Source organism: Oryctolagus cuniculus, chromosome 3 (assembly GCF_964237555.1).
Source record: "Oryctolagus cuniculus chromosome 3, mOryCun1.1, whole genome shotgun sequence".
Classification (NCBI taxonomy): domain Eukaryota; kingdom Metazoa; phylum Chordata; class Mammalia; order Lagomorpha; family Leporidae; genus Oryctolagus; species Oryctolagus cuniculus.
The window spans coordinates 83,637,835-83,658,292 of NC_091434.1; the positions used below are offsets into that span (position 1 = coordinate 83,637,835).

Below are 20,458 nucleotides of genomic sequence, written 5' to 3' on the forward strand. Positions count from 1 at the left end.
CTGGCTGTTGTAGCCATTTAGGGAGTGAACCAGCAGATGGAAGACCTCTCTTTCTCTCTGCCTCTCTGTAACTTTGACTTTCAAATAAATAAATAAATAAATAAATATTTTTTTAAAAAAATAATGCATTAACATGGCTAAAGTCCCAGGACCCACAATTCTTTTTTTTTTAACTTTTATTTAATGAATATAAATTTCCAAAGTACAGTTTATGGATTACAATGGCTCCCCACCATAACTTCCCTCCTACCCGCAACCCTCCCCTCTCCCCTTCCATCCACATCAAGATTCATTTTCAATTATCTTTATATACAGAAGATCAGTTTAGCATATATTAAGTAAATATGTCAACAGTTTGCACCCACACAGAAACACAAAGTGTAAAATACTGTTTCAGTACTAGTTATAGCATTAAATTACAATGTACAGCACATTTAGGACAGAGATCCTACATGAGGAGTAAGTGCACAGTGACTCCTGTTGTTGACTTTACAAATTGACACTCTTGTTTATGGCGTCAGTAATCACCCTAGGCTCTTGTCATGAGTTGCCAAGGCTATGGAGGCCTTTTGAGTTCGCCGACTCTGATCGTATTTAGACAAGGCCATGGTCAAAATGCAAGTTCTCTCCTCCCTTCAGAGAAAGGTACCTCCTTCTTTGATGACCCGTTCTTTCTACTGGGATCTCACTAGCAGAGATCTTTCATTTAGGGTTTTTTTATTTTTTTTATTTTTTTTATTTTTTACCAGAGTGTTTTGGCTTTCCATGCCTAAAATACTTTCATGGGCATTTCAGCGAGATCTGAATGCCTTTAGGGCTGATTCTGAGGCCAGGGTGCTGTTTAGGACATCTGCCATTCTATGAGTCTGCTGTGTATCCCACTTCCCATGTTGGATCGTTCTCTCCCTTTTTTATTCTATCAGTTAGTATTTGCAGACACTAGACTTGTTTATGTGCTCCCTTTGACTCTTAATCCTTTCATTATGATCAATTGTGAACTGAAATTGATCACTTGGACTAGTGAGATGGCATCGGTACATGCAACCTTGATGGGGTTGAATTTGAATCCCCTGGCACGTTTCTAACTCCACCATTTGGGGCAAGTCAGCTTGAGCATGTCCCAACTGTACATCTCTTCCCTATCTTACTCCCACTCTTATATTTAACGGCGATCACTTTTCAGTTAAGTTTCAACACTTAAGAATAATTGTGTATTAATTACACTTAATTCAACCAATAGAATTAAGTAGAACAAAAAAATACTAAAAGGGATAAAGTATTAAGTTGTACATCAACAGTCAGGACAAGGGCTGATCAAGTCACTGTTTCTCATAGTGTCCATTTCACTTCAACAGGTTTCCCCTTTGGTGCTCAGTTAGTTGTCACCGATCAGGGAGAACATATGATATTTGTCCCTTTGGGACTGGCTTAATTCACTCAGCATGATGTTTTCCAGATTCCTCCATTTTCTTGCAAATGACCTGGTTTCGTTGTTTTTGACTGCTGTATAGTATTCTATAGAGTACATGTCCCATCATTTCTTTATCCAGTCTACTGTTGATGGGCATTTAGGTTGGTTCCAGGTCTTGGCTATTGTGAACTGAGCTGCAATAAACATTAGGGTGCAGACCGCTTTTTTGTTTGCCAATTTAATTTCCTTTGGGTAAATTCCAAGGAGTGGGATGGCTGGGTTGAATGGTAGGGTTACATTCAGGTTTCTGAGGAATCTCCAGACTGACTTCCATAGTGGCTTGACCAGTTTGCAGTCCCACCAACAGTGGGTTAGTGTCCCTTTTTCCCCACATCCTCGCCAGCATCTGTTGTTGGTAGATTTATGTATGTGAGCCATTCTAACCGGGGTGAGGTGAAACCTCATTGTGGTTTTGATTTGCATTTCCCTGATTGCTAGTGATCTTGAACATTTTTTCATGTGCCTGTTGGCCATTTGGATTTCCTCTTTTGAAAAATGTCTATTGAGGTCCTTGGCCCATCTCTTAAGTGGGTTGTTTGTTTTGTTGTTGTGGAGTTTCTTGATCTCTTTGTAGATTGTGGTTATTAACCCTTTATTTGTTGCATAGTTTGCAAATATATTTTCCCATTCTGTTGGTTGCCTCTTCACTTTCCTGTTTCTTTTGCAGTACAGAAACTTCTCAATTTGATGCAATCCCAAATGTTGATTTTGGCTTTGACTGCCTGTGCCTCCGGGGTCTATTCCAAGAAATTTTTGATGGTGACAATATCTTGCAGGGTTTCTCCAATGTTCTCTAATAATTTGATGGTGTCAGGTCATAGATTTAGGTCTTTAATCCATGTTGAGTGGATTTTTGTGTAAGGTGAAAGGTAGGGGTCTTGCTTCATGCTTCTGCACGTGGAAATCCGGTTTTCCCAGCACCTTTTATTGAATAGACTGTCCTTGCTCCAGGAATTGGGTTTAGATCCTTGATCAAATATAAGTTGGCTATAGATGTTTGGGTTGATTTCTGGTGTTTCTATTCTGTTTTATTGGTCTATCCATCTGTTTCTGTACCAGTACCATGCTGTTTTGATAACAACTGCCCTGTAGTATGTCCTGAAATCTGGTACTGAATAGTTTGAGAAGAATTGGAGTTAGTTCTTCTTTAAATGTCTGGTAGAATTCAGCAGTGAATCCATCTGTTCTTGGGCTTTTCTTTGCTTGGAGGGCCTTTATTACTGTTTCAATTTCTTTCTTTTTTTTTTTTTTTTGACAGGCAGAGTGGACAGTGAGAGAGAGTGAGACAGAGAGAAAGGTCTTCCTTTGCCGTTGGTTCACCCTCCAATGGCCGCCGTGGCTGGCGCGCTGCAGCCAGCGCACCGCGCTGATCCGATGGCAGGAGCCAGGAGCCAGGTGCTTTTCCTGGTCTCCCATTGGTTGCAGGGCCCAAGCACCTGGGCCATCTTCCACTGCACTCCCTGGCCACAGCAGAGAGCTGGCCTGGAAGAGGGGCAACTGGGACAGAATCCGGCACCCCAACCGGGACTAGAACCCGGTGTGCCGGCGCCGCTAGGCAGAGGATTAGCCTAGTGAGCCGCGGCGCTGGCCCGTTTCAATTTCTTTCTCAGTCATGGGTCTATTTAAGTTTTCTGTGTCTTCATCGTTCAATTTGGGTAGGTTGCGTGTAGGACCCTCAATTCTTTAGGGATGGACAGAATGACTGGTCCCATTGCTTTAGAAAATGTTTTGAACTTGATGGAGTTTATGTTAAAAGTACACACAGTAAACAGTATTTTTTATCTTTTAATTCCATTTTTCCACAAATTTATTGAGCACCTACTATGCTGTATAGACACTGAGGGATACAATCATAAGACAACTCTAATTTACATGTCCATTGAAGGAGACAAATGTGAACTCAGTAAACATTCCAATGTGAATACAAATTACCATGGAAAGGAAAAAAAATAAGGTGAATATTATACAAGGAATCCTCCCTTATTTGGACAGAGGTCTGGGTAGGTCTCTCTTGAGGAGGTGATATTTTGTTTGAGTAAAAGGCTGATTAGAAGCTAAGCAGATAAAAAGAAGGAAGTATTTTTAAGGCAGAGGAAATAGCAAGTGGAAGGGTCTTGAGGCAGATCAAACCAGATGTATTTGGGAAATAGAAAGGCCAGATTGAAATAGGAGGATTAGACTAGGTGAATGAAATGAGGGTGGAGAGAGAACCAAAATTCAAGGCTTTATACGACACTGAAAGGAGTTCAGATACTATTTTTTCTTTAAAGATTTATTTACTGAGGCCAGTGCTGTGGCACACTAGGCTAATCCTCCGCCTGCGGCACTGGCATCCCATATGGGCACTGAGTTCTAGTCCCCAGTTGCTCCTCTCCCAGTCCAGCTCTCTGCTGTGGCCCAGGAAGGCAGTGGAGGATGGCCCAAGTGCTTGGGCCCTGCACCCCATGGGAGACCAGGAAGAGGCACCTGCCTCCTGGCTTCGGATCGGCATAGCTCTGGCCATGACAGCCATATGGGAGGTGAACCAATGGAAGGAAGACCTTTCTGTCTCTCTCTCTTTCTCTCTCTCTCTCTCAATGTCTGTAACTCTAGCTGTCAAATAAATAAATAAATAAAATCTTAAAAAATATTTATTTATTTGAAAGAGTTACACACAGGGTAAAGGAGAAGCCGAGAGGGAGAGAGAGGTCTTCCATCCACTGGTTCACTCCCCAGTTGGCCACAATGGCCCAGGTACTATCTCAAGGGGCAATTTGTAAACCATTGAAGAGATTCAAGATAGAATATATTCAAGTTTACATTTTTTAATAAAGTTATGTGATAGAAAGTGAAAGAGCAGGAGTGAGAGCACTCCCCTCTTCAGTTTCACTCCTCAGATGCCAATGACAGCTGGTGCTGGGCCAGGATGAAGCTGGGAGCCAGGAACACAGTGCAGATCTTCCACATGCATGGCAAGGACCCAACTCTTTGAGCCATGACTGCCGTCTTCCAAGGTCTGCTTTAGCAGGAACCTGGAATCAGGAGCTAGACATGGAGATCAGATTCATACAATCCCAGTTTGGGACAAAGGCATGCTAACTGGTGTCTTCACTGCTAGGCCAAACACCTGCTACAGATTTGAGGTTTTAAGAGGTTGCTTGAGCAGCTGTGTGGAGAAAGCATATACGGGTACAAATAGAGTGTTGTCTCATCCAGATAAGAGGTGATGATGGCTTGACTCATGTAGAGGCAGTGGAAGTAGACAGACTGGCTGTACATTTTGGAAGAAGAATGTTGATGGATAGGATTTGGATAATAGAGACCAGCCAAAATGACTGCCAATGTATTTAAAGATTTGAAACAAGAGTTTTTGGGGCCGGCGCCGTGGCTCAATAGGCTAATCCTCCACCTTGCGGCGCCGGCACACCGGGTTCTAGTCCCGGTCGGGGCGCCGGATTCTGTCCCGGTTGCCCCTCTTCCAGGCCAGCTCTCTGCTATGGCCAGGGAGTGCAGTGGAGGATGGCCCAGGTGCTTGGGCCCTGCACCCCATGGGAGACCAGGAAAAGCACCTGGCTCCTGGCTCCTGCCATCGGATCAGCGCGGTGCGCCGGCTGCAGCGGCGGCCATTGGAGGGTGAACCAACGGCAAAGGAAGACCTTTCTCTCTCTGTCTCTCTCTCTCACTGTCCACTCTGCCTGTCAAAAATAAAAAAAAAAAAAAAAAAAAAAAAAAAAAGAGTTTTTGGACCAGAGATCCTGTGTATATTCCACACTGCAGTTTATTTCTATATTCCTAGAGCTGCTGCAACTTTTCAAAAGTCATGGACATTTGGTCTTTTCCATTTAGCAAGGTTTAGGTTGCTGCAAATGTCACTGGACATGGGTAGATCAATATAGTGGCTGTGGAACAAAAACTTAGGAGATGTGGACACTATTTCTTGGAGACCCACTTGACTAGTCTGTCTGCCCTGAAGGTGATGTGTTCCTAAAAATGATCTCAGTTAAATGCTATTACAACTCGGGTTTTTGGGAAGCAGGTGTGAAGCAGACTTTGGAATGTGAGATGTTTATCAGGGATCCACACCTGAGAAAGGAAGGAGGAAGTAGAATTCAGAAAATGAAGAATCATCTTCAATACAGCTGCAACAAATTCTGTGCAACTCTGGCAGTTGGCTCTACATCAAATATTGCCTGTCAGCGTCCTCCACTGAGCCCAAATTGTTATACACTCCTGCCTTACTTAGTCACTGGGTTTGGGCTGCCCCAGGGGAGGTGTGATGAGGCTGTTTTCTGTAGCTGAGTTCACATCTGAAGGAAGTGGCTGCTGGAGGCTGTTATCAGATTACAATCCCATAGCCAGGCCTAAGTCCTTCCTGGAAGGTAGATCTGGCTGGGCCATGTCCGAATCCACCACAAGTGCTGTATCGTTTGTGGTAGAAATAGTGAGTTATTTATTCTTCAACACATATAGTTTCTATTTTTCTCTGGAACTGAAGATAAAACACATACAACATTTTAATCACCATATATGTCAGTTGAGGTAATCAGTCAAGGAAGTCTAAGAGGGAAAAGTTTGGAAACCGTGACCAAAACCAGAAAAGTTCAGAAGAAAACACTAGTGGAGGGAGGCTTGTAGGAGCAAGGGAAAAATAAATTTTAAGAAAATACAGAGTTATTGCAACTATGCTTAATTTTTTAAACAATTTATTTGAAAATGCAAAGAGACAGAGCCAGGCAGAGAGAGGTATTCCACCCACTGGCTTGCTCCCCAAATGCCTACAATAGTCAGTTTCACTCCTACAACAGTCAGGGTTTAGACAGGCTGAAGCCAGTATGCAGGAACTTGTCTGGGCCTCTCCTGTGGGTGGCAGGGACCCATGTACCACTCCCTGCTGCTTCCTGGGATCTGCATTAGCAGGGAGCTGAAAGCAGAGCGGGCCTGGAATTCAGGCTTTGTGATATGGAAGCAGGCATCCCAAGTGATGTCAAACGCCCATCCTCTGTGCCTCACTTGGAGAAGTACGTCAATGATCACGTCTTTAAAAATAGTTTTAAAATGACCTTGTGGCATTGTGACTGTCATTGTTTCCTTGACAGATACGGATAACGTTAATGAGAGACCAGCCATTCCTGACAATTGGAAGAAATGCTAGCTCAGATTTTTTTTTTCTATTTCTAACTTTATCATATGATTTATAATGAATTATTCACTCTTTTAAAGACTTATTTGAAAGAATGTTTACAGAGAGAGAGAGAGAGAGAGAAAGAAAGAATATCTTTCATCCACTGGTTCACTCCCCAGTTGGCTGCAATGGCCAGAGCTGCACCAATCTGAAGCCCAGAGTCAGGAGCTTCCTCTGGGTCTCCCATGCAGGTGCAGGGGCCCAAGGACTTGGGCCATCCTCTACTGCTTGCCTAGGCAATAGCAGAGAGCTGGATTGGAAGTGGAGCAGCTGGGACTCGACCCGGCACCCATATGGGATGCCGGCACTGCAGGTGGCGGCTTTACCTGCTACGCCACAGCCCAGCCCCATACTATGAATACTATGAAACAATACATATCCATTTAAGCAAAGTGCCAAAAATTTCTTTATTTCAGTTATACAGGTTTCATATATTTCATATATACAGAATTAGGAACAAGGTGGGATTCCCTTCCCTCTCACCCACCTTCCAACCCTTCCCCTATCCCTGATGCCCATTCTTAATTTTGACAATTATCTAGTATCAGTTTACTTAGTGATAATACAGTTAGTCCTACTCTAAAGTAGGACTTTAGCAAATAGTATGAAGAGATAGAAAACAAAACAAAGCAAAATTAAAGAAACGATTGTTCCTAAATGGAAGAGACAAAGATCACATGTTTTTCCTAATCCATGCAACTAATGAAATACTTGAAATGTAACCAATCCCCATGTACCAATGCCATTTCACTAGTCCCGGTGATCAATTTCTGTTCACAATTGATCATAATGATAGGACTGATAGCCAAAGGGAGCACACAAACAAGACTAGTGTCTGGAAATACAAGCTGATAGAATAAAAAAAGGAGAGAACGATCCAACATGGGAAGTGAGATACACAGCACACCCATAGAATGGCAGATGTCCTAAACAGCACTCTGGCTTCAGAAAAAGCCCTTAAGGCACGCGGATCTGGCTGAAAAGCCCATGAGAGTATTACAGGCATGAAAAGCAAAACACTCTGGTAAAAAAAAACAAACAAAAAAACAAAACAAAACAAAACCAAAACAAAAAAAAAAAACAAAAAAAACCCAAAAAACAAAACAAACAAACAAAAAAACTAAAACCTAAATGAAAGATCTCTGTGAGTGAGATCCCAGTGGAAAGAACGGGTCATCAAAGAAGGAGGTACCTTTCTCTGAAGGGAGGAGAGAACTTCCACTTAGACTAGGACCTTGTTTAAATATGATCAGAGTTGGTGAACTCAAAAGGCTTCCATAGCCTTGGCAGCTCATGACAAGAGCCTAGGGTGATTACTGATGCCATAAACAAGAGTGTCAATTTGTTAAGTCAACAACAGGAGTCACTGTGCACTTACTCCTCATGTAGGATCTCTGTCCTTAGCGTGCTGTACATTGAGATTTAATGCTATAACTAGTACTGAAACAGTATTTTTCACTTTGTGTTTCTATGGGGGTGCAAACTGTTGAAATCTTTACTTAATATATACTAAATTGATCTTCTGTATATAAAGAGAATTGAAAATGAATCTTGATGTGAATTGAAGGAGGAAGGGAGAGGGAAAGGGGAGAGTTGCGGGTGGGAGAGAAGTTATGGGGGGGGAGCCATTGTAATCCATAAACTGTACTTTGGAAATTTATATTCATTAAATAAAAGTTAAAAAAATAAAAAATAAAAACAATAAATAAATAAAAAAGAAATGTAACCAATCCCTAGAGTAAGGACAGTCTATTCAATAAATGGTGCTGGGAAAATTGGATTTCCACGTGCAGAAGCATGAAGCAAGACCCCTACTTTTGACCTTACACAAAAATCCACTCAACATGGATTAAAGACTTAAATCTATGACCCAACACCATCAAATTATTAGAGAACATTGGAGAAACCCTGCAAGATCTAGGTACCAGCAAAGACCTAGATCTTCTTGGAAAAGACCCCGGAAGCACAGGCAGTCAAAGCCAAAATTAACATTTGGGATTGCATCAAATTGAGAAGTTTCTGTACTGCAAAAGAAACAGTCAGGAAAGTGAAGAGGCAACCGACAGAATGCGAAAAAATATTTGCAAACTATGCAACAGATAAAGGGTTAATAACCACAGTCTACAAAGAGATCAAGAAACTCCACAACAACAAAACCAACAACCCACTTAAGAGATTGGCTAGGACCTCAATAGACATTTTTCAAAAGAGGAAATCCAAATGGCCAACAGGCACATGAAAAAATGTTCAAGATCACTAGCAAATCAAAACCACAATGAGGTTTCACCTCACCCCGGTTAGAATGGCTCACATTCAGAAATCTATCAACAATAGATGCTGGGGAGGATGTGCGGAAAAAGGGACACTAACCCACTGTTGGTGGGACTGCAAACTGGTCAAGCCACTATGGAAGTCAGTCTGGAGATTCCTCAGAAACCTGAAGATAACCCTACCATTCAACCCAGCCATCCCACTCCTTGGAATTTACCCAAAGGAAATTAAATTGGCAAACCAAAAAGCAGTCTGCACATTAATGTTTATTGCAGCTCAGTTCACAATAGCCAAGACCTGGAACCAACCTAAATGCCCATCAACAGTAGACTGGATAAAGAAATTATGGGACATGTACTCTGTGGAAAACTATACAGCAGTCAGAATCAATGAAATTCAGTCATTTGCAAGAAAATGGAGGAATCTGGAAAACATCATGCTGAGTGAATTAAGCCAGTCCCAAAGGGACAAATATCATATGTTCTCCCTGATCGGTGACAACTAACTGAGCACCAAAGGGGAAACCTGTTGAAGTGAAATGGACACTATGAGAAACAGTGACTTGATCAGCCCTTGTCCTGACTGTTGATGTACAATGTAATACTTTATCCCTTTTAGTATTTTTTTGTTCTACTTAATACTATTCATTGAACTCTTTAATTAACACACAATTATTCTTCGGTGTTTAAATTTAACTGAAAAATGATCCCTGTTAAATATAAGAGTTGGAATAAGAGAGGGAGCAGATGTACAGTTGGGACATGCTCAATCGGACTTGCCCCAAATGGTGGAGTTTGAAACGTGCCAGGGGATTCCCATTCAGTCCCTTCAAGGTTGTATGTACCAATGCCATCTCACTAGTCCCTGTGATCAGTTTCAGTTCATAACTGATCATAATGATAGGATTAAGAGTCAAAGGGATCACATAAACAAGACTAGTGTCTGCTAATACTAACTGATAGAATAAAAAAGGGAGAGAACGATCCAACATGGGAAGTGGGATACATATCAGACTCGTAGAATGGCAGATGTCCTAAACAGCACTCTGGCCTCAGAATCAGCCCTTAAGGCATTCGTATCTGGCTGAAGAGCCCATGAGAGTATTTCAGGCATGGAAAGCCAAAACACTCTGGCAAAAACAAAACAAAACAAAACAAAACAAAAAAACACCCTAAATGAAAGATCTCTGTGAGTGAGATCCCAGCGGAAAGAACGAGCCATCAAAGAAGGAGGTACCTTTCTCTGAAGGGAGGATGGAGCTTCCACTTTGACTATGACCCTGTCTTAGTAAGATAGAAATCGGTGAACTCAAAAGGCTTTTATAGCCTTGGCAACTCATGACTAGAGCCTGGGGAGATTGCTGACGTCATAAACAAGAGGGTCACATTGTCAAGTCAACAACAGGAGTCACTGTGTACTTACTTCTCATGTGGGATCTGTCCTTAATGTGTTGTCCAATGTGAAGTAATGCTATAACTAGTACTGAAACAGTATTTTACACTTTGTGTTTCTGTGTGGGTGCAAACTGATGAAATCTTACTTAATATATACTAAATCGATCTTCTGTATATAAAGAGAATTGAAAATGAATCTTGATGTGAATGGAAAGGGAGAGGGAGTGGGAGATAGGAGGGATGTGATTGGGGGGGAAGTTATGGGGGGGAAAGCCATTGTAATCTATAAACTGTACTTTGGAAATTTATGTTTACTAAATAAAAGTAAAAAAAAAAAAGAAGCAAACTTCCTGTTCTGAAAAAAAAAAGAAATGTAATGTATATGAGCAAAATAGACATTTGGAGAATGGATGATTGTTTAAAGTGCCAAAAATTTTTAAAGACACATAGAAAAACTTGCGTAGTTGAGGAACAAATCCCATTCATTAGAAAATATGGAGTCATTTATAAAACCTACCAAAGATTTTAATAAAGACAACATGAAGCACTAGAAATTATTTTGATAAAATACAACCTAACCCTAGTGGTAAATAAATGCCTTTCGTTATTTCTTATTTAGAGAAGATGTTACTACAGAGAGCATAAAATTGGGTGGATGTCAAATCATTTGTTATTTAGTTATGAAAGTTGCTTCACTGAATGATACATTGTAAACAACAACATTCTTGTTCCCCTCCATTATGATCATTGTCATGAATTCCTGACTGATATTAATGTCTGCATTTTTAAGAAAAATTAACATATAAGGTCTGCATTTGAAGTGAATGACAAAATGTACAAAATTAAATAATTAAAAATATAAAAACAAGTATACAGATACAAAATTAGAATATGGTTCTTTCTATTAAAAAGGATCTTTATTGCTTTATGCTGTAAATATTATTCAATATAATTGAGGTAAAGATGTATTTTTTGTTTGAGTTACTTAGTTTATGTTTTATGCTACTTGGCCTTAGAGTACCTCTATGTTTTGCTGTATCAAAATGGTTCATACAGTGCTCAGTTAGGACATTAAATGTATCTGTATGGAGAACACCATTTATCCTTTATATCCTATTTTATCTATTAACATTTTAAATTTCTGTTTCAATCTTTTTTCAAATTTAATTGAAATTATTTTTTTCTTAGTTAGAAACACATCTACATTATTTGATTTATAGTGTTGTAATACTTAAACACTCAGTTAATGACTAAACAACTAAGTTTTAAAAATGGTTTAACAGTAGTGATATTTTGTATTGTGGTATTAAGTTTTAAAAAAATCCATAATATATTATTAACTTACATAGACGTATTCCCTCTGTGCCTTTTTAAGAGTAAAGTTTTGTGAGGAATATATTGGCTAAATTCTAAGTTTCTAGCAATAGAACTTCAAATGCATTATGAATGTTGTACTGTATCATTTCTTGAATTTGGATTTAAAATATTTTAAAATAAGATATGAAGTCAACATTTTTCCTGAACTATATTTGATTTCCAATAATATTATTTTTGTCATTTTTATGTTTTTATGAACAATAGATAATCTGATATTCCATGTGAAGAATGGGATGAGAAGTACGAAGTATAAACCAGTGGACTATCAACAATTGCATGCATTAACTGAGACAAAAAAATTAGCTTCTGCATCTTCAGAGCTAAAGGTGAGAAGGTGTGTGTGTGTGTGTGTAGTTTAGGAAAATTAAATTACTAGGAAGTGTAATATTTACATTGCAAATATGAAAATAAGTGACATTGCAAATAGGTTTTAGCATCCCACAACTATTATAATAAACAGCAGTGAATAATGGTCTCAGAAACTGTTATTTTACATGCATTTCTCACTTAATGCTCATAACACTATGAGGTCTGGGTTTAACTTTATTTTTAGAAAGAAGGCAATTTCATTAGCTTTCAGGAACATCCAACTGGATTAATAAAAATTGCTGGTAAGTGCAATACATGGAGCATTTTATGATTTAAACTCCTTTGCTAACACAGTACAAAGATACTGTGAGGTGCTCTGTTTTTTAGAGTTTCCCTTTTTGGCTCATGTATGTCCCATGCTGAGACAAGGCAAATCTGTACTAGATTTGATAGGAGTTCGTTGCAAAGAGTTGTGCCTGGTAATGTAGGGCCAAGTATAGTTTAGGATTATGCATGCAGTGTGTTTACCTTGTGCAAATAGTAGAGTTTCTTTAAAGCAGCATTTCTTTTTGCTTGGTTGCATTAAAAAACTGGTTTGTTGAAACAACACAGTAAGTAATTTATAAGTTTTCATTTGTATTTAAAATTTTTATGTTATGTTCCATGTTTACATGGCTTTATATTATTAATTTTTAAAAAGGTAACTCATGATTCCAGAGAACACTTGGTACCTTATTCTAGAGAAATTAGAGCCATTTTCTCTCAAACTAAGTTGACTATTTTAAAACTGGGGCATTATTTGATTCAGATGTCACTTGAAAATAATTTATTAGGACATTTAAAGAAATTCATGAGAAAAGCATCTGCATAACTATCATTCTAATAAAATAGTTTCATATATCTGACTTCTGTTCTGACACATTGCACATTTACCATATGTGTATATACATATATACAAGTATATATAAAAATAAGCACTTAATTCATATATTTCTCTATGATAAACAAAAGTCCTGTATACTTTTTACCTTAGTATTTTTGTATATAACCATTGTAATAATATGTAATTAATTATTCTAGACAAAAATATTATATGCCCACTATTTGCCCTGAAGATAAAATAGTGACAAAAATAAAGCCCCTACTCTTATTAAGTACATTGTTTGCTTGGGGAGGGCGGGGAGTCACTATTTACCAAATAAGCCCCAGAATAAACTTGTATTAAGTGTTAGCTGCAGTGAAAACATGCTGCCTAGCATATATGATAGGGCTTGGTCCTGACTTGGTAGGTAGATAAGGCTTTTCTGAGAAAGTAACATTGGAATTGTAATCTCAATACCTGTAAGAATCAATTAAGCAAAAACATGAGTGACAAATACTACAAAAAGAAAAAGCTGCATGCATAAACACTTTTTAACTTGAGAGAATGCAGGCTGTATCCAAGTCTGTCATGTTGAAAATCATGGTTTGCAAACCTCTTCTCTGATAGACTTTTCATGTTGCAGAATTGCTTACCTCCATAGGTAGATTCCGATGATTTGGCTATCTGGACCAAAAGTCTGAATATTTTTTAGTGTTTTTGAGACTTATTTCCAAATTTCTTTTCGAATATTGTTCTTTTTTATTTTTATTTATTTATTTATTTATTTATTTTGACAGGCAGAGTTAGAGAGAGAGAGACAGAATGAAAGGTCTTCCTTCTGTTGGTTCATCCCCCAGATGGTTGTTACGGCTGGTGCACTGCGCCGATCCGAAGCCAGGAGCAAGGTGCTTCCTCCTGGTCTCCCATGTGGGTGCAGAGCCCAAGCATTTGGGCCATCATCCACTGCCTTCCCGGGCCACAGCAGAGAGCTGGACTGGAAGAGGAGCAACCGGGACAGAATCCGGTGCCCTAACCGGGTCTAGAACCCGGGGTGCCAGTGTTGCAGGCAGAGGATTAGCCAAGTGAGCCGTGGCGCTGGCTGAAGGTATTGTTCTAATAAAGATACCACTACAAACATGTTCTCTATGTTTGTCAGTATTGAAATATACATATATATACACATACACACACACGCACACTTTGATTATATTTATTCATTCATCTGAGATGTACTAAAACAAACATACACAACATTTTGGTTGAGTACAGAATGGTTGGATGGTTGAGTGTTAAAATAAATTTCAAAATAAATTTCTCTTTGATGATAGACTATCAAAGAATAAATATATTTAATATCCTTATATTGTGATTTTAAAAATTTGACAATAAGCAGAGGAACAATAATTTCTTAGCCCTGTCAATTGCTGGATTGCATCTCTGGTCACTGTATTATAGTTCAACTGGCATTTTATTTAATTTTAAAAGATACATTGATCTGAAATGGAATGCAGAGCAGAGAGAGTCAGTGAGCATGAGAGCAAGAGTGCGATCCTCCATCCACTGGTTCACTCCCCAAGTGGCCGCAACGACTGGGACTGGGTCTAACTGAAGTCAGGAGCCAGAAACTTCATCCTGGTCTTTCACATGGATGGCAGGGGCTCAGTACATGGGCCATGTTCTTCTGCTTTTGCAGGCACATTAGCAGGGAGTTGTATAGGAAGCAGAGCACCAGGATCTCAAAATGGCACTGTGACATGGGAGGTTACTGTTGCAAGCTGGCAAGTGGGTGGTTTAACCTACTGCACCACAACACAGGCCCTTACTGGAACGTTCAGTGACATTACTAACTTTTGTGTTCATAGTGATACATAACTAAGAAGCTTTTCAGTTACATATTTTCTAGAATAACTTTGTACCTGGGATTCATAGCTTGGAAAATCTCAAAAGAGTTTTTCTTAAGTACTGAAACTGGCTCATAGCCTGTAGAAATCATTTTGACAAGCTTTTGTTTCCATTGTTAGTCTCCATAGATTCATTAAAAAAAGGAATTATCCTTTTAAAACATGTCCATAATGTCTGTTTTGAATTTTGGTTAGTATGAACAAACTCTGTCCTGGGTACCTCATAATTTTCTAAGTCTTTCTTTATTCATAGTTTTCACTTTTTATTGTATCTGGAGGAAGGACAATGTATTGGGAATATTGTTGTACATGATTTTTGAAATTTTCCCTTCTCGTTTAATTTAAAGGTAGCAAGTTGACATTTTGCTTTCAATTTATTTTTGTAATACATGAGCGGTTCTCAAATAGGGCTTTTTTCGGAAAGATATATAGCTTACATTGAATTAAATAACTAGAAATTAAATATAACTCTTAAGGTTTACTTTTTACTGTTATGAATGCTAATATACCAGTCTACATTAACTAGAATTAAGGTTATAATTTGTTAGTCTTTTTAATAAAATATTTGTTTTCTCAAAATGATTCCTTGTAATGTTACATAACAGTCTTTTAATATTTGCATTAATTGTCCATGTATTTCTTATTTTACTATTTTAAAATGCACATTTTATCCACATGAAATTAAGTTTTAATCATTGTTAATACAGCATTTTGCTCTGGCAATGTTAAACATAAACTTATTTAAACTGAATTTTAGGATGCTAACATTGAAGGCACAAAGAAATTATTGCTTCATGTTTCTTCTAATATACTTAGCTATGTGCCAGATTTGTGCTATTGTATGCTGATCAGTGTGATGGTCATCCATCTAATCATTGTGTCATTGCTCATGAACCACTTGAAGGATGTCAGAAGAGATGTGGAAGTGGACATTGACCGGTCTAGTCTTCCGAGGGCTGAGATGGACCCTGAAGGGAAATAGTAGATCTAGGCTGAAAACAAGCTAATTTTTGGTGCATGAATGTAACTGTTCATTCTCATCTTATTAAGCATACAAGAAATCTTTATAGTTATTGCTATTTTTATTTCTTAGTAGGAGTGGGCATTTCTTCTTGTCCAGTTTAAGAATCCATCTATTAATAAAAAAACTTGTTAAAAGTTGTAAACACATACAAAACTAGATTGAATGGTGTAACGACTCTCTAGGTTACATCATCTAGCTTCAACCATGATTAACTTTTGAATTATGCAAATTAATGGCAAAACTAGTATTCAAATAGTACTTTATACTTTGTGTGTCTGTGTGGGTGCAAACTGTTGAAATCTTTACTTAGTATAGAGTTGATCTTCTGTATATAAAGATAATTAAAAATGAATCTTGGTGAAGAATGGGATGGGAGAGGGATGGTTTGTGGGTGGGAGGGTGGTTATGGGGGAAAAACTGCTATAATCCAAAAGTTGTACTTTTGAAATTTATATTTATTAAATAAAAGTTTAAAAAAGAAATTAACAATTTTAGACACAGTATCTTATTAAATTTCCCAGAATCTCTAAAAATTTTGTCTTTTCCTATATTCATATTTATTTTTATTTGAAATGTGGTAGGTAGGAGGAGATGTCTTCCACCTATTCCTAAATGCTTGTAACAGCCAGGGCTGAGCCAGGCTGAAGCCAAGAGCCCAGAACTCGATCCACGTCTCCTGCATGGGTGGCAGGACCCAAGTCTCTGAGTCAGCACCTGCTTCTGGTCAGGATGTGCATTACCAGGAAGCTGAATGAGAAGTGGAGGAACTGGGGCTTGAAGCAGGCGTTGCAACATCAGATGTGGGCATCCCAAGTGGTGGTTCAGGCTGTTGCACCCAGCTCTTGCTCCTCAAAATATTTTTATTAAAATGTATTCAAATCAGCATGTAAAGAAAATCATGTATTTCAACTGTTTTTTAATGTTTAGGTTTCCTCCTCCATTCTCCTGTGTGATTTATTTTTTAAAGAATTTGTATTATTTGTTCTTTATACTTTCTTACAGTGTAAATGAGGATGATTTCATACTGGTATTGTCATTTACCATGTTTTTCTGACTCATATATCCAGTACATAGATAGTTATTTCTAGAGATTTGATCAGATTCAGATTCCATTTATTTTGCAAGATTGTACATTGATGGAATTTTTGCATTCCAATCATTTTCTATTATAAATAGTGCTGCAATGAATATCTGTGCACATATGCTTTCATGCTTTTGTCAATATAGTTTTCAGATGGATTTTTATAAATGAGATTGCTCGGTCACAGGATAAATCCATGTAAAATCTTGCTGCACATCTCCAAATTCCTTTCTATGAAGGTTATCATTTTAGAAATACTAGAAAGAGAGCCTGCTTCCTCGTAGCTTCTCAGAGTGCTTTGTTAAACGCTTGAGTTTTGCCAGGCTGATATCTGAGAAACTGAATCTTAGTGCAGCTTTGTTTAAAAAAAAAAAAAAATAAGCTTAACGGTTCTGTGTTGAGGTGAAAATAACATACAGAAAAATGCACAAATTTAAAATGTACATTCACATAAAGCCAAAACTTAAACTGTCACTGGTTACTGATATTTATGTCTGAAGATGGATTCTCTGGTCCCAAGGGCTTTGGAATACATTAAGATGCATATTTAGGGTTTCATTACATTGGAACATCATAACAAACCAAAGTTAGAAATTTTCTAGTTTCTGATTCTTCTAGGGATGTTTGCCATTTTTCCAAGGAATTTTAGATCATCAGCACTCTGCATAAATTGTCATCTACCTTAGGTAATGATTCATCTGGTTTTTGCCTAGTGAAATGAATTGAAATCATGTAGAAACTCTGTATTTATAAAGATACAACTTGAAACCTTTTTGTTCTTTTTAAAGCTTTGTTTTTCTTCATTTTTGGCCTAAGGATTGAAATAGAATCAATATGTGAATTTACAAAAAAAAAAAAAAATCAGGATGTACTACACAATATTGGAAGTGTCTGTAAAAGACAGTAGCTTTATTTTGACTTTTATAGTCTATTTAATTGGCCTTTCCCCGAGCCCAAAGGCAGAAACATTGATTTTTTTTAAGTTATAAAAATGTGACTACATCTTCCACCAACACATTTTAATTTTTTTGTATAACATGGACCAAATATGTCAAAGGAATCAAATTTTAAGAGTCATGTCTATTGCAACAAACTTTAGAGACTGTAGGTGGTAAAGAACTATAACAAGTTTTAGGCATTCGTAAAGCAGCCACTAGAATGTCACATTTTAGAAATACTATATATTTTATTTTTTCAGTAGGTAAGTTAGAGAATATTGAATATTTTTCTGCAGTGTCCTGTACTTTTAAAAATGTACTTTCTTCTAAATTTCATTATTGAAGTTCTTATAAGGCTTTCTGCGGAAAGGGTTTGACTTTGACTTTGAATTTAAGTAATCTTTGGGTTAATTTGTTTTCTTGTACCCCTAATTTTGAATCAGAAATCAGCAAATAGATAAACTCAAGGTTAAACTAATCAGTGAATGCCAGCTAGAAATAGCAAACATTATAAACATTCCTTTTTAGAACTTGTCTTCTGAAGTTTTTCTATCTTCACTATTGATTATGACTTATTTTTCTCTTAATTAGATTTTAGTTTATTAATATATAGAGAACAAATTTCATGAAAAAAAACTTAATGGATATGGAGCTAAACTGACATCTTGTGATTTGACTGTTGTCTGTTACCCTTGTCTGTGCCACCACAGAAACGTCTATCTTTTACTTGTAGAGGACTTTGTTTAGAGGAGCGTTGAGCCTGTGATTATAAAGTGAATTCAAAGTATGTTATTCCAAAAAAATTCAAAGATTAAAAAAAAGGGGAGAGGAAGGAAGTGGGAGGGATAAGAAAATGGGAGGAAAGTACTGATCATTTAAAGCCTTCAGGGTATTAGATACTCAAGTATCAGAGCACTTATGAGAGATACAAACTTCATCAAGCTTCTAGTTTGCACTTTTGTAGATATTTAAAAATTAACACGGAATACACAAGTGCAGAGGTCATATGATTGTAAGGCAGAGTTAACAGGAAATAGTTAGCACTTGAGGATTTCTTGATGGATCTTAAACACTGGACAATGGTTACGCAGATAATACAGCCGAGATGCAGGCTGTGAGGCAATGTGGAGATTGAGAGCCACAGAGGATCACTGTCATCTCCAAGTCAGAGGGACACAGGGGAAGAGGCGGGCTGAGGCACATCCCATGCCTGAGATTTCCCAGAGACGCTTGGCACTGTCCAGAAGAATGCTGTGGTATGGGAAAGATGCAGACGCCCTTGCAGCCCCTCTGAGAGTGGAGAAGGGGTGGGGGTGGGGCTGGGCTGCTCCTTTGGCTTCTTAACCAACCCCTCCCTGCCAATCTCCTATCACTCTTCTCTCCCTCACCCGAGCCCAATGGAAGCCACAGACAGGGGCACCTGAGGAACACAGGCTGCTGTGTGACTAGGAAGACGACCAGGACTGAGTCTTAGGTAAACACCCCCAGGTGTGACAGAGCTTGTCAGCAGACACCCAAGAGCATTGAGTATGTTCTGAACTTTAAAAAGTCAGAAAAATTGGGAAAAATTAAGGTTAGCTTAAAATTTTGGTTTCAGTGGTTATATGATCTTTTTCTATTTCTTCGTTAAGTGCCTTCAAATATTTGTCTAAATTTAATTTTTTTTTATTTATACATCCGTGAAGTTGAGAGACTAAAATTGTGTGCTCAGAGTCCTATTTCTAGCAAGTTCTGAATCTGGGACTAATGCCAGGCCTCCTAACAGTTCTTTTTTAAAGATTTACTTATTTATTTATTTGAAAGTCAGAATTACACAGACAGAAGGACAGATAGAGAGATCTTCCATCTTCTAGTTCACTTCCTGGATGGCCCCAATGGCCAGGACTGGACTAGGCTGAAGCCAGGAGCTTCTTCCAGGTCTCCCACATAGGAGGCAGAAGCCCAAACACCTGGGTCACCTTTTGCTGCTTTTCCCAGGCCATTAGCAGGAATAGCATTTCTGTTGTGAATATACTATTTGGAGACTTTGAAGTTGCTCCATTAGCAGGGAGCTGGACTTGAAGTGGAGCAGCCGGGATTTCAATCAGTGCCTCCATGGTATACTGGGGTCACAGGTGGCAGCTTAACTCACAATGCCAGCCTCATCCTAACAATTCTTCCAAGGAATTTTTTCCATCATACTCTGAAAAATCAGAGTGCAATCCAAACTCAAGTTCTATGTAACTCTGATGTTTACAAGCTTTATGGTCAGGACCAGGTGTTTAAACTTTCCACTTTCAGTGTTCTTGTGTGTAAAATGGGAACAGTGATTCCCATTGTGCCTGCCACGGAAGATGTATCCAAAATGTGTGACAGCTATGAAAAGCTCTTACAAGTGTCCTGGGGCTATATGAATTCCAACTATTATTTATTGTATGAATGGAAAACAGAATGACTTCCCCTTTCTTTTCACACCTAATTCTAAAGCAGTTCTTTTAACAGCTGAGCACTGCCAATGAGTTTTTCTCTTCCTTCCCTGCTTTTCAACATTGTATTTATGGATATTGTGTCGGAAGATGCACAATGAGGATTTTAAAAATGAAGTGTTTAACGTAGAAGATGCAGATTAAGCATTTCTGTTGTGAATATACTATTTGGAGACTTTGAAGTTGCTCCTCTTGTGTTCTCCT

At 38.3% G+C, this 20,458-nt stretch overlaps 1 protein-coding gene across 8 annotated transcripts in view; it reads left to right on the forward strand.

The window, feature by feature from the left end:
- Positions 1–20,458, forward strand: part of CCDC148 (coiled-coil domain containing 148) — a 309,680-nt gene that overhangs the window by 72,452 nt on the left and 216,770 nt on the right. For 6 of the 8 annotated variants that reach the window (XR_007920653.2, XM_051849519.2, XM_051849517.2 and 3 more), the window contains one exon: positions 11,879–12,000. Coding sequence is in view for 5 of the 8 variants with exons in the window: in XM_051849516.2 (XP_051705476.2) it covers positions 11,879–12,000 (122 nt within the window). In the remaining 3 variants the exon portion in view is untranslated. Of the gene's footprint in view, positions 1–11,878; positions 12,001–13,820; positions 13,951–18,579; positions 19,264–20,458 lie in introns of those variants that run through there. The other 2 variants (XM_051849521.2, XM_051849523.2) reach the window with 2 other exon arrangements.